Source organism: Lissotriton helveticus (assembly GCF_964261635.1).
Source record: "Lissotriton helveticus chromosome 1_1 unlocalized genomic scaffold, aLisHel1.1 SUPER_1_unloc_40, whole genome shotgun sequence".
NCBI classification, from domain to species: domain Eukaryota; kingdom Metazoa; phylum Chordata; class Amphibia; order Caudata; family Salamandridae; genus Lissotriton; species Lissotriton helveticus.
In genome coordinates this window covers 1,338,944-1,352,960 of record NW_027611682.1, presented here as the reverse complement: position 1 = coordinate 1,352,960, position 14,017 = coordinate 1,338,944, and the positions used below count along the sequence as shown (strand labels likewise).

Sequence of the window (14,017 nt, the reverse complement as noted above, 5' to 3'; positions counted from 1 at the left end):
TATGTACCCCACCTCCATTGGTTCTTCAGGGGCCTTTCTTCTGGGACACAGTCTAGCGATATGGCCCCATTCGCCGCACTCGAAGCACTGGGGGCCTTTGAAAACTGGTTCCATTCTTATGGGTTTCACTTTTGGCTGCTCTGGGCCGACTTTAAACTTCCTCTCGGGTTTTGGTACTGCGGACATCTTTGTAGTTTTTTCTTGGTCCCAAGGGAGAGACCTAGGCTGCGCTCGGGAATTTTTGGTGGCCATCTCTACGGCTTGTTGGGCAGTAAGGCTAGAATGTTGCTTAAGCCAACGTTGGGTTCTGTATGGTAACGCTTCCAGAAACTGTTCCAAGTATATACTAGTCATTATCTCTTCTTTGGACCTGCTCTCGGGTTTCAGCCACTTATCGGCTGCCATTTTTAACCAGAAATATAGAGTCTTGGGGTTTTCACCTGGAATTTCTTTTTCTTTCCTGAACCATACACAATAGGCCTCTGAATCTAATCCTAAGTGGTCCAGGATTATTTCTTTGATCTCTTGATATGGCGTATTCCCTCTGGCATTGGCCACCTGGTATGCAGCCTGAGCTTCCCCGGTTAACAATGGGGCCAGAAAGAAGGGCCATTTTTCTTCTGCCCAACCACAGGTCCGGGCTGCTCTTTCAAAGTTAGTCAGAAAGGCATCTGGATCCTCCCCTGCTTTGTATTTTTGTAATGATACTCCCGAGGGATGCATCGGGGTGGCTCTTCGTTCCCCACCGGGTAAAGCACTGGGTTGTTGGACCGCCTTATTTAAGCCTTCGATTTGGGCCGTAATGGTGTTCTTGAAAACTTCCCTGTCTGCTTGAGCCAACGTCATTTGTCTTTCTACCGCCCATTCTAACTTTTCTTGTCCCTTTATAAGGTGTTGTATGATTTGGTCCATCTTCTGTTGCGGGATGGAAGGGGGATATCCCACTTCTGACACCAGTTGTGGCGTGAGATCAAGAAGAGACCTAAGACCTGTTCGGGGTAGGTAAGGTTTTAATTTGGAAAACGTCTTTTTATGGCGGGTTGTCAGGGTGTCTCTCTGAAAAGCTCTGGGGTCCGTGATGGCGTCTGGTTATGGTCTTGTTTCCAGATGGTTAAGAAGCAGACTTCAGGGGATGTTCCGTTCTTCCTAACTCCTCGTTTGACTCCGCCAGGGAAAAGAAACAGGTACAGATTGTCAGGATATGTACTCTATCTGGACTCTCCCACAGGGAACCGGGCAAGTGCAGGGGACACCCGTGCTAAGGTGCTAAACACTTTATTAAACGTGCGAGGGTGCAGAGGCGTGATTACTGGTGAGGAGGGGTATATTTACACAGTGAGGACAAAGAAAGGTTGGGCAGATATTCTGGCACACACGCGGCTACGGTTTAGAAGAACCCCGTCTTCCTACCCAGCCCGCCAAACGTACCGGTTGTAGCCACACTCGTCCCTCGGGAGTGTGGCACAGCGATTCACGGATCCGGCGGCCTCCTGGCTTACTCCTGTCGTCCTCGGGTTCGCCTCCAAAAGCTCTGTTCTCTGCTCCTCCGGGCCGCTCTCCCACTCTCGATCCTCGGCGTCGTCATCAGGGGGCGGAGCTGCATACTCATGTGCCAGTTAAAGGGGCCGTCATCCAATTCGTCGGCTAGTTCCCAGGAACAGGCTTCTCCCCTGTTCCAGTCATGCTGATAATGAGGCAGAGCGGGGGAGGACATCAGTTCACTACACCACCACTCAACATTATCCGGTTCTTTTCCTCCCGTCCCCTGCCCAGTGTTACAGTGACCTTAATGCTGCAGTTTGCATTTCATTACCATCATTTGCTTACTCCGGAGAATCTCCAGGGTGTAGGAGATTTGCTGTTCCAGAGTTCTTTCTTAAGCTTCTGGGCAGTTGTCACTCTGTGGCGATCTGTGGTCCTGTTTGTCTGCTCTTCTTGTAGTAGCTCTTATCAAAGCTTCATCCATCCGCCAACGATAATAAGATGCCAGGTATCACCCAGCACACAACAAAGACTATGTTGGGCTACGTCTATCTGCTCGGCGCAGTTAGAGCGAAGATAAAGTTCTCCGGACCCATCAGGCTGTGAATGTAACCTAAGGGCTTAAGATGAAATGAAGAGCTTACCTCCTTCCTGAGTGGCTCCAGACTGCTGTGTGCAGACCCGATAGCTGGCAGCACCCTGGAGTATGTATGTATAAATCAGATTATGTTGGAAGTAACCTGCAATATAGTGGCAGGCAGCACTCTGCCATAGAGTAGGGTTTCTCATTGTGTTTTAATTCCTGACACATTAATGGAGATTGTCTTTTAACAGGCAGAAGAACAACACTTGACCATACATTTTTCTGGGTTTGTCTTTAAAATGACGTACACATTTGGAATGGCATTTTGTTCTGCTGGAATAACAACACAAGTTATCTTGCATTCTATGTTGTTGCATGAATTGTAGGCTGCAATAAATTCCATGTTTCATTCAGACACGCTTTCTACAGGGCACATACATGATTTGCTTCTGTAGAGAAATAATGCTCCTGTGTACTGTGGCAGGCTCAGAAATATTGAAAAACTTCATGATTTCTCTTTCAGTACTTCCTAGTAAAATCTTTCACTTTTTGACTTCTACATTTAGCAGAAACATAACTTAGTGCCATTAAAATAGTTGTGAACATTCATGTGGAGTTAGGACTGGCTCGACCAGAGAGCATGCTGACTTGGAGGAGTATGGAGTTGACCACCTTACCTGGTCCTGTGTGGAACCAAGCCAGAGATGCTTTGCTGCAGGCTCATTTGCCCTGATAGCTGGTCAGCAGTTTGAGGAGGCGAAGGTGAAGAGCTGGCTAAGTGTGCCATGACGCTGGCAGTTCAGTACATCCCTGAGAAGTGAGCTTTGAGTCGATGTAGTGTTCCTCTTAAACCACGTGCAATTCACCCTCTACATAGACTCAAGAATTCTTGGGTGTGAAGGGCGGCTGATTCTGATTGGGTGCTTGATAGTTTTCCAGAAACTCATGTTCTTGATTGTTCATGTTTGTCAGCAGTTAATGAAACATGCCCAGGGGTTTTATCCCTTCAGTTGACTCAAGCTGCAATAAAAGTTTCTTTGTCATTGCAAGACAATATGAATGGCCGACGAGCCTCTGTCTGTCAAAGAATGGAATGGCTGGGGAACTGTCAGTCATCTCACTGCTAAGCAGAGCAGTGTCATGCTTCACCCTCACTCAGGCCTCTGATTTTAACCAACAACGCTTAGAACACTGGGACTTTCGAGCCCATCCTTTTAATGAGGAAAACAAAACTACAAGTCCCATAAGCAATAGTGGTGAAAGGTGTCACGCATGACCTGGGGCAACATCGATTCAGCACACCCAGTTCCATTTTTTAAGTATTTGACACAATATTGAATTTATAACCTTTATTTTTTATGGTCATGAGTCACCAGAATACTAAAAACGCGTCTTTTATTTTCAAGGTCAATTAAGTAATGGTCCCCAGCTTGGAAGCTCTGTTAATTCTTCACTATTTGTCATTGATCTCCACGTGTGGCTGGTTTGTTTCTGCCCCCTGCATCATTCCCGATAACTCACATAGCAGTAACTCTAGCGGTTTGACACACAATTTCGGCATCTAAAATACTCATACCAACACCTACGCTATCGATGGCCCTGCTCCCATCAACCTCCTTGATTTCGGCCACCTTTTCACCCACTGTCCCCTTAAAACGTTTGGCTACTAAAATAGCCACCGGCCCTCTTATCCAGGGTAGATGAAAAGAACTGCTGGGGAAAGAGTTGTGACCTCATTCTATGCCAATCTATGGAGAGGAGCTGTGTCTCCTGGAGGAGGCACACATCTGCCTCCATGTTATCCCGGTAGGAAAGGATGGACCTCCTTTTATTGGGATTGTTGAGACCTCTCGCATTGAGAGTGAGAATTTTCAGTGTGGGCTGGGAAATAGCGTGTCATAGTGAGTGCACCAGCTTTGGCCAGTATTTGGGTCCCTGTGATCCCTCTTCCTCCTGAGCTCCCAACGTCTGCCCGGCCTCCATTGCCGCTTGATCCTCTCTTCAACGCCTTTAACCTGCATACCAGTTCTCCACCCCCCTCCCTAACCCCAACTTAGAAACCCATTAACCACAAATTGTCCAGGGCCCGCCATTCATGCGTGCGCGTCCTTGGAAGTCGGAATAGTTGGGAATGTGTGTGGCCAGTTCCCCGTGTCTCTACAATCCCCGTGTCTCTACGCTCCCCGCAGACTTCTTCGCCGCCCACCCAGACTTGAAAATGTCCCTTATCTGTTTCTCAGTCGTTCACGGTGTCATCATGGGGGAATGTCTCCTTCGATAATGTCTCCAGAACTGTCTTTCTTGTGCCATGGTCTTGGGGTCTGGTCTCGTCGCTCGCTCTGTGCTACGCCTCCCGTAGACCTTATGCCATCTTTCTCAAGAAGTTTTGGTCTGTGGGCCCTCAGTCTCCTCCTGGATTGGATTCTCGATGTCCAGCACCTGGCAAGTTTCCTGCATGGATCTGAGCTGGAGGAGTTTGCCCTGCCATATGAAAATCAGCCGGAAAGGGTGACCCAAAGAATACGGTATTCCTTGATTTCGAAGACGCATGGTTGCCACAAGGAACACCCAACACTTTTGAAGGGGTATTAGAACCAGGTCCTGGTACAAAGCTAGGAGTGGTCCTGATATCTTAGTGCTTGCTTGTCCCCTCCGCACATCGCCTGGCCGTTCTAAGCTAATCAATCCCCATTTTGTGAAGCCCTGCAATCCTCCCACTGCACTTAAGAGATCACCATCATACAGTAGAGTAATTTCAGTCAGCTTACCTTCCCAGCCTAAATACTTGGTAGCCTCTCTCCACACCCTTACCACTGTTTGGGTATGAGTAGGTAGGGTGCACTCATACTTTCTTCGATACAGCACTGGGGTGGGGTAACCTCTCTTGCCCATGACCAATCTATCTACCCGGTAAGCAGGATCCTCACGGTCCACAAAAACCCAGTTGTTGACTGCCACCAGCTGCGTGGCCCAGTAATACTTGAGAATGCTCCGGACCACCGGTCCACCTTAATAAACTCCCCTCTGCAACTTACTCAGCGCGAAGTGCCACCATCCCACAACAGCAGCCGAAGTTTTCAGTCTACCTTTTGAAAGAAAATGTCTGGTGGGATCTTAAAGGACGTTTTTTGCACGATGTACAGGAGGCCCTGGATGGTCATCACTTTAAATAGGGCCACTCGGCCCAGTAAGGAGAGCGGGAATGCCCGCAAGTGTAGGGCATCCCTGTGAAGCCAGTCTAATTTTGCGAGTACGTTCCTGCCTGTGGCTCTCTTGTAATGAACACGGCCAAATATTTAAAACCTTGTAGTGCCACAAGAACTGTGCACCTAGCGTGCAGCCGCAGGGTCCCTGCCACCAGCAGGAATATTAAGGAGTTCTTCCAATTGATCTTATATCCTGAAAAATCTCTAAATATGTGAAAAATGTGTAGGATTCGTTCACTTGAGAAGACTGATTACGTGTCCTACAGCAAAACGTCAGCGTAGAGGGAGATTCTCTCATCCCACTCCTGATCAACAGGAATACCCCATATGAGAGGTCCTGGCGAACCCACGCATGTGTGAAGAGCATAGGAGACAAGGAGCATCCCTGTTGGAGATATAAGCGCGTTCCCTGGTGTGGCATAAAGCCCGATTGATCAGGATGAACCACTGTTGAAATTACTGTCAGCAGGCAGATCGCCAGGGCGTTCGCATAGACCTTAGTCTCAAAATTAAGCGGGGAGATAGGTCTATAAGACCCACACTCAGTTTCTGGTTCGTCCATTTTTGGGATGACCACCACCTCAGACGTTCTTTGGTCCTCCCAGAGACACCCTTATTTTCAGGCAGTCTGAAACCTCCTCTGGAGGCATTCCCTGATTTTATCCATCATGCTTTTATATAGTTCTAAGGGGAGCTCATTAGGCCCCGTCGCTGGCCTTGTTTGCAAGGTTCCTATTGTCTAATTTATTTAGTCTACTGTCAGGTCTTGCTCTAGCGCGTCTCGTTCCTCATTCGTTAGCATTGGCAGGGTCAGGTCTTTCAGGAAGTCTCTCCCAGTATTTCCGTCCCCTTGTTGTCAATAACCTCAAGGATCCAGTTCCGTCCATTGTCTCGTCTTTTTAGCCATGTAAGCAACCTATTGGCTTTATCAACGACATCATAGAGACAATGCTGGGTAGCCAGCGCATGAGTGCACGCTATTTTCCATTAGTGCTCTTAATGTGTGCTGCTTCAGTTGATGGTTTAATGGGAGAGAAACTGATTCCCCGCATGCCAAGCGAGCCTCCAGGAAAACACATTCCCTGTCCTGAGCCTCGCACTTCAATTTACGTTCCTTTGACATTCTCTCAATCAAGGCTTGTGTCTGGTCTTGAATCACTGCCTTGAATTCATCCTATAGCTCGCAAGTTGATTCAACAGGCCGCCCGTTCTCCTTAAAATGGAATTCAGCTCCATCTCTCCCTCGAGCTTTGAACGTCTTGTCTTTAAATTTTATCACGGATCAACCCTTGGGGGGAGCATGAAGTCCACAACTGGACTATCGAATTGCACCTCCACCAGCGAATGTTCTGAGATTTCCCCTGCTATATGTGTAGCGGCACCCTCACATTGCATTTATGCTATGCACACCAACACCCTAAACACACACTTGATGATAGTGCAAAGACTGGGCACAGGCATAGAAATGGAGCATTCCATGGGTGTGTCAGTAGGACGCCACTCCACTGACCATGATGCAAAGATCTAATCAGGCTATTGATCCTTACAACAGGGTGCATTGCCACCACCGCTCTAGCTGTTAAACCCATGACAGTCCTCTGCCTTAAATAAGGGCACACTTGGTGTGACCCTCCAGGTCACAGGACCTGTCCAAGACCTCTCATAGTCCCTTGTTAGAAGTTGCACAGTACTGGAGTGGCAGAAAAATCTCATGTAATTGTTTTGTGTTACATTTACCCCAGTAACGTGCAGTTACAAGTTTGACGCCATGGACTGGGGAGTTGCCACGAGGAACAGACTCTTCTGCCTGTCAAACCACATGCCATTCACTATTTCATAGTCTTTTTCTGCTTTTGTTTACCACTAGTTTTAAGCAGGTGGTAGATAAATGCATGTGGTTGGTTGGGGGGCGATGGGTGAATCAGGGGAGGGAAGGGTAAAGAAATGTCTAACAAGGGGAAGAATTGTGTGTTTCCCATAGTTTGGAAAAAAACCAGCATAAGTCTTGGCTGCTTCTGCTGCACCCAGAGTCTTGTGCGTCTTTTCAGTCTAATTTTCCTGTCTGGAAAAAAATTGTGTCCTGTTTTTCTGCACCCGGTACATCCAGGTGCAGAAAAACCTAACAACTGATAATCAGGTGGAATAAAATGAGCACATGAAAGTACTCCTTAATTTCATTGCTCTTGATTCATACTCTGGACCATAGTTGAGGGATAGGTCTAGGCATAGTCCTCGCAATACACAATAGATTTGCGTGCGGCAGAGGCCAGAGCTCAAAAGTCAGGATACCAGATACAAGTAGGTGGTACCTCAGGGCAGGGGGAAACGCCTGTTGTCCATGGAGGGGAAATTCCCGTCCCAGAAATCTACATTAAAATTAATAAATAGTATCCTTTTTTAAATATCTGTTTGGTGCCAGTGCATATGACTTTAATTTCTGCCTTTGGGATTCTATGTTACAAGTCCATAGGGTGCATGTATCCTTTGTGAGCTTAATAAAATGTTGAAAACTCTATAAATCCTCACTCCTACATCCAAGTACTCCCAGGCTACCATTCTACACTCTGCACTGTCTGAAAAACAGCTTAACATTTTCAAAATTCTGCAACTCTGCATTGATTTGGCTTGTAAATTATATTTTGGGAAATTTTCATGTATTAACTATTTAATTTTAATACTATAGGTGATTGAAATTACTGACGAAGAAAGCAAAATTTAGCACCAGGCAACTGAAGTCAGTGCCATAAGAAGGATTATTTTGAAAAACTGAAGGACATCCAGCATTCTACGTTTAAACAATTTCCAAAATCTAGGTGTGGCGAGGAAGTGGGAGCTGAGGAAAGTACTATACTGTAAGTGAAGTCTCTAATTTAGTATTTCATTAACCCAGAGCAAAGCCATTTCTGTGCACAGAATAACGTTCATCTAAAACATCATGTAATTCCAGAGAGGAAGCACACACTGCATAAAAAGAAAGTTATAACAAAAGGTTTCTTCTGCAGACCATCAAAGAAAAGACGCTGAGAGAAGACTCCGAAGCTGACACGTTAACAACCAAAAGAGTGGAAAATCACCTTTGTTCAACAACCGTTTTTAACCAGTTACACAAGTTTGAGACTATCTGACTCTGGGTAGAAAACCACAACCCACTCTGCTCACTCTTGCGAAAACCTTAAAAATTTACAACTTTATTGTGTTCATAACCATCTCAGATTGTTTATTTTTTATTGTGTACTGTTCTGTAATTCTATGTAAATCGCCTCAACAGTATCTGCTGTGAATGAGTGATATGTAAAACTGTTAAATATAAAAATGGATTAAATGAGCACAGTTGCACTATAGGTAATGTAAATAAATCCTCGTCTTCAGAACTATAAACCTTAACCTTACCCCAAACATAGAAAGGGTAAAAGGAACTGATGTTCTGAGACTCGTGATCCACAATAGTACTGTGCACGTTCTAACGCCCTCAGTTACTGCCATTACGTCAGTGCAAAAAGGTACTTATCAGTTTAATTATTAAATATCAGACTAACACCTTATCACTGCATTGCTAAGAACCTATACAAATAGATTTGAGAAAATCTTCAGTCACAAAATAAGTTGCTGCCGGATAGGCTATAACCTAAAGACTATTATCTGCTAGAAACATTTCGACAGGTGTTACAGGGCTGCTTCCAGACATATTTTGCTCAATTCAAGTGTTGAGAAGATTACACACAATTTCTTTTAGAGATAAATGCTGAACATTATCTAAACAAGCCCAACTCTAAAATCGGGTACACTCTTACCGTGGCATATAAGCAAGAGAAAACTAAACGTAGAGATATTAACTCTAGGAATACACCTTATAAAAACACGGACTGTGAGAACAAATTCAGTGTTCAAAACCGCCTCAATCAAGGCAAAATAACCTAAGTTGGGGAAAAAAGTTATATGTGCCAAAAAAGATACAGCCATAAATCTTATCTCACAGAATTTGACACAATGCACACTGGGGGAAACCACTCTCAGTGCAAAGTATGCAAAAAAAGTTTCAGGCGTACATCTTATCTCACTGTGCATATGAGAAACCACACTGGGGAAAAACCTTATCAGTGCTCTGAATGCCAGAAAAGGTTTAGTATCAAAGCGAGTCTATATCGACATGCATTAACCCACTCTGTGGAAAAACCTTACCAGTGCACTGAATGCCCGAAAAGTTTCGGCCTTAAATCTAAACTCACTGAACATATGAGAATCCACTCTGGAGAAAAACCTTATCAGTGCGCTGAATGCCAGAAATGTTTTAGTGACATAAGAGGACTTACTATACATACAAGGACCCACACTGGGGAAAAACCTTACCAGTGCTCTGAATGCCAGAAATGTTTCAGTGACAAAAGAGGACTTACTGAACATACAAGGACCCACACTGGGGAAAAACCTTACCAGTGCTCTGAATGCCAGAAAAGTTTCAGTTACCAAAGCATTCTCACTCGGCATAGAAGAACCCACACTGGGGAAAAATCTTTTCAGTGCTCTGAATGCCAGAAATGTTTCATTGACAAAAACAGTCTCACACGGCATATAAGAACCCACACTGGTTATAAACCTTTTCAGTGCTCTGAATGCCAGAAATGTTTCAATTACAAAATCAGACTCACTGAACATATAAGAATCCACACTGGGGAAAACCCTTATCAGTGCTCTGAATGCCCAAAACAGTTCAAACTTAAATCACTTCTATTTGCACATTTGAGATTCCACACTGGGGAAAAACCTTATCAGTGCTCTGAATGCCAGGAAAGGTTTTGTAACAAACAAAGCCTTTCTCAACATGCAATAACCCATTCTGTGGAACAACCTTATCAGTGCTCTGAATGCCCGAAATTTTTCAGTGTAAAACGTAATCTCACACGGCATACAAAGATCCACACTGGGGCAAAACGTTATCAGTGCTCTGAATGCCACAAATGTTTCAGTGACAAAAACTGTCTCACTCATCATATAAGAACCCACACTGGGGAGAAACCTTTTCAGTTCTCTGAATGCCAGAAATGTTTCATTTACAAAAGCAAACTCATTGAACATACAAGAATCCACACTGGGGAAAAACCTTTTCAGTGCTCTGAATGCCAGGAAAGGTTTTGTAATAAACAAAGTCTTTCTCAACATGCAATAACCCATTCTGTGGAACAACCTTATCAATGCTCTGAATGCCAGAAATGTTTCAGTAGAAAAAATAGTCTCACACGGCATACAAAGATCCACACTGGGGAAAAACCTTATCAGTGCTCTGAATGCCAGAAATGTTTCATTGACAAAAGAACTCTTTCTCAACATACAATAACCCACACTGGGGAAAAACCTTATCCATGCTCTGAATGTCAGAAATGTTTCAGAGACAAACTCAGTCTCACTCAACATATAAGAACCCACACTGGGGAAAAACCTTATCAGTGCTCTAAATGCCCAAAAGATTTCACACTTAAATCACTTCTAACTGGGCATATGAGATTCCACACGGGGGAAAAACCTTATCAGTGCACTGAATGCGACAAATGTTTCAGGGTAAAAAGCAATCTCACTCAGCATATAAGAACCCACACTAGGGAAAAACCTTATCAGTGCTCTGAATGCCAAAAATGTTTCGGCCAAAAAAACAATCTCATTATTCATATAAGAACCCACACTGGGGAAAAACCTTATCGGTGCTCTGAATGCCACAAATGTTTCAGTGAAAAAACCAGTCTCACTCAGCATATAAGAACCCACACTGGGGAAAAACCATATCAGTGCTCTGAATGCCAAACATATTTCTGCCAAAAAAACAGTCTCATTAATCATATAAGAACCCACACTGGGGAAAAACCATATAGGTGCTCTGAATGCCAGATATGTTTCAGTACAAAAGGCAGTCTCACTCAGCATATAAGAACCCACACTGGGGAAATACCTTATCAGTGCTCTGAATGCCAAAAATGTTTCAGCCTTAAATGTAATCTCACTAAACATATGAGAATCCACACTGGAGAAGAACATTATCAGTGCTCTAATTGTCAGAAAAGATTCAGAGATAGAGATAATTTCAAGCGCCATAAGAAAACACACCATCAAAATATTTTAGTGCCAGAAAAGCATCAGTTTTAAACCAATCTCACTCTACATGAGCAGACGCACACAGGGGAAAAACATTACCAATGCTGTGAATGCCAGAAATTCCTATCTGATAGGCACAGCCTCACTAACCATAAGCGATTCTCCATACTGATGAAAAACTTTATGAGTGTTCTGAATGCCAGAACAGCTGCAGAGAAAAACGCTATCTCACCATGAGAAACTCCACACTGGAGAAAATCCTTATGCCAAAAAAGCTAGTATATGAAAGACAGAATCTGAAAGAAACACGTTAGTGTTAGATTCCTTACCTTAGAATTACCCCCAGGCGTCAGACTGGATACGGAAAGTTTTTCGTCAGCAGTACCCCTGCGCGTCGGTAGGCGTCGTCTGCGGCTCCGTGTCCGTCGTCGGTGTCGTGATCGCAGGAATGATGTCGCTGGAGTACTTAGACGCCGCCCTCGCGCGCTGACGTCAGTTCTTCTTTTTTCTGCGCCAGCTAGCGCAGATCCGGGAAGAGCACGTACCTTTAGTCATTTTTTGACTAACTTTTTGGACATTTTTGACTATCTTTGTCGAGTCGACTCGACTCCTGGTGCCAGTAGGGATGCCCGGTTTCAAGCTGTGTGGCGCCTATCACCGACTGATGTCTGTTACCGACTGAATAGCTTTGAAATGTAACGCTTGGACAGTTGTTCAAATGTCTGACCTAGATTTTTTCTTATATTTCCTATGTATGTATTCTTTTAGGTACCACCAGTAAATTCACCACTCTATGTAGATTAATATGATCACTGGATGGTTTTGTACATTAAAACCCTTCTGTATACTTATATTGGTTCGTACACCATTTTCCGGTCTCGCCTGAGCCAGCGTGCATGCGCTGCTCTGCAAGGCTTTTAGTAAGGGCTTTAAATTCTGAACACACGCCTGTGCGTGTACTTTTTGTTTTTTTCATCACTAGCTATCAGCCTTTACTTTTGTCTTTCTAAGAAAGACAGCATGCAATTGGCCAAAGGGGGTTGCATGTACCGCCTTCTCTCACCCCTGGACTAGGCAGCTCGGGAGCGAGCAGCAGCGCCATCTTTTTCCAGTTATACTGCCCGGGTCTCGCTGTCGCGTTAATTGGAAACAGATGGCGGTCGCGCTGGCCCTGGTGCACTTTTGCTCCAAATGTGGCGCTTTCACTTTCGCCGCCGACCTGGCGCGCGCGGCCTCGCTTGTTCATCCTTGCTGTCTCTCTTTGTCACCTTCCTCTTTTCTGCCTTTCCCTCTCTTGCTTTGGGACCTTTTCAATGTTTAACAAAAAGCTGTAAAACCTGCTGACCGATCGTTGTTCTTTTTTTATCACCCTTTGCCTGGAAGCTATGGCAGATTGGAGTACGACGAACCAATGAAAAATGGACCTCGTCTGACGGTTTCTGAGCATTAACTAAGGAGAAATGAATTGTGTAATAGCTTGGACAGATGAACTGACCCATCAGAAATCCCGCAGCAGCTCTGTGGAGACTCAAATTCTCAAGCTTCTTGCAAGGAGTTCTGGGAACCAAATCATGCACACACCGGAGCATGTCGTGCCCTCTGACCTTTTGCAGGCGATGTAGTTAATTTTAAATCCCTCCTTGCACAAACATTTTTAGAATGCCTAAGAATCCATTCTTTTGAGGTCCGAAGCGTGGGGTCTGTCTTCTATATCTATGTGTTTTAATAACAAATAATGAAAGCGCCTAGGTTTTTGCACCATGTAGGTCAAGGTAGTTTACGAGAACGCTGCGTGCCCCTTGTATCTGTTCCCTGCGGCGCGTGCATCATTACAGGAATCCGACCCAGAGCTGGAGACCGCATTCCTGTGCTGTGGTAGCCTGGTTCATCGAATTGTTGCCTGCTGAAACATTTAACCCCCGTTTGTCCAAAATGCCTTCAGTATTGATACCGTGCCTATTTATTCCTTTACATTTACTTTCCAGTTGGCCTTGTAACCTTTTCTTTTTGGGATGAGGTATGTTTTTGATAATTCAAATGTAAGTCCTGTAAAGGCGCACATTATTATTGTATGCTGTTTTTTATCTGCCTGGCACACAACATATAGACTGTTCAAACACTTTCTGTAGTATGATTCGTTCTGGGCAGATAAACTCTAAGCCCCACTCTACTGCTATCCTCGTGTTAGTGCAGCCTGATGTAAACAGTAATTGTAATGTATTTGCATTTACATAACGCTTACTACCCGTGACGAACTTTGAAGCGCTCTTTCGGTGAGTAGCAAGCTACTCCGGGATCCAAAAATGATTAGTGGTGAATTAGTATAGGGAAATATAGAAAATATTTTGGGAGCTGGACATGTTGGTCTGTTAGTTGGGTTCAAAAAGATAGTGGAGGGATAGAAGAGGGAAGGTTTTGCATTTATATAGTGCTTGCTACCCCTGATGAAGTGTTGAAGCGCTTTTCGGCAAGTAGCATGCTACTCCAGAACCCAAAAAGATGAATAGATAGATCAATTATGGTAGGTAGGTTGTTTTATTATATACAACTGAATGAAAATTAAAAAAATTCTGTTGTAAAGTTGTATCCAAGAGACAAGTATGGTCTCTGATAATAATGTAAACAATACGGATAAGTTTTAAGTTGGCTTGCCATCAAGGCTGAA

General features: G+C 44.4%; 1 protein-coding gene and 1 long non-coding RNA gene across 4 annotated transcripts in view; both read left to right on the top strand.

Annotated features, from left to right (window-relative positions):
• The window catches only part of LOC144806044 (uncharacterized), a 401,169-nt gene extending 392,856 nt beyond the window's left edge, over nt 1–8,313 (top strand). For 2 of the 3 annotated variants that reach the window (XR_013605666.1, XR_013605665.1), the window contains exon 4: nt 7,955–8,309. This is a non-coding gene — a long non-coding RNA (uncharacterized LOC144806044). Of the gene's footprint in view, nt 1–7,954 lie in introns of all 3 variants that reach the window. The other variant, XR_013605667.1, reaches the window with a different exon arrangement.
• Nucleotides 8,314–8,551: 238 nt separating this feature from the next.
• Nucleotides 8,552–14,017, top strand: part of LOC144806042 (uncharacterized) — a 51,420-nt gene continuing 45,954 nt past the window's right edge. The window contains exons 1-2 of the mRNA XM_078672491.1: nt 8,552–8,562; nt 9,474–11,158. Coding sequence (XP_078528617.1) covers nt 8,552–8,562; nt 9,474–11,158 — 1,696 coding nt within the window. The remainder of the gene's footprint in view (nt 8,563–9,473; nt 11,159–14,017) is intronic.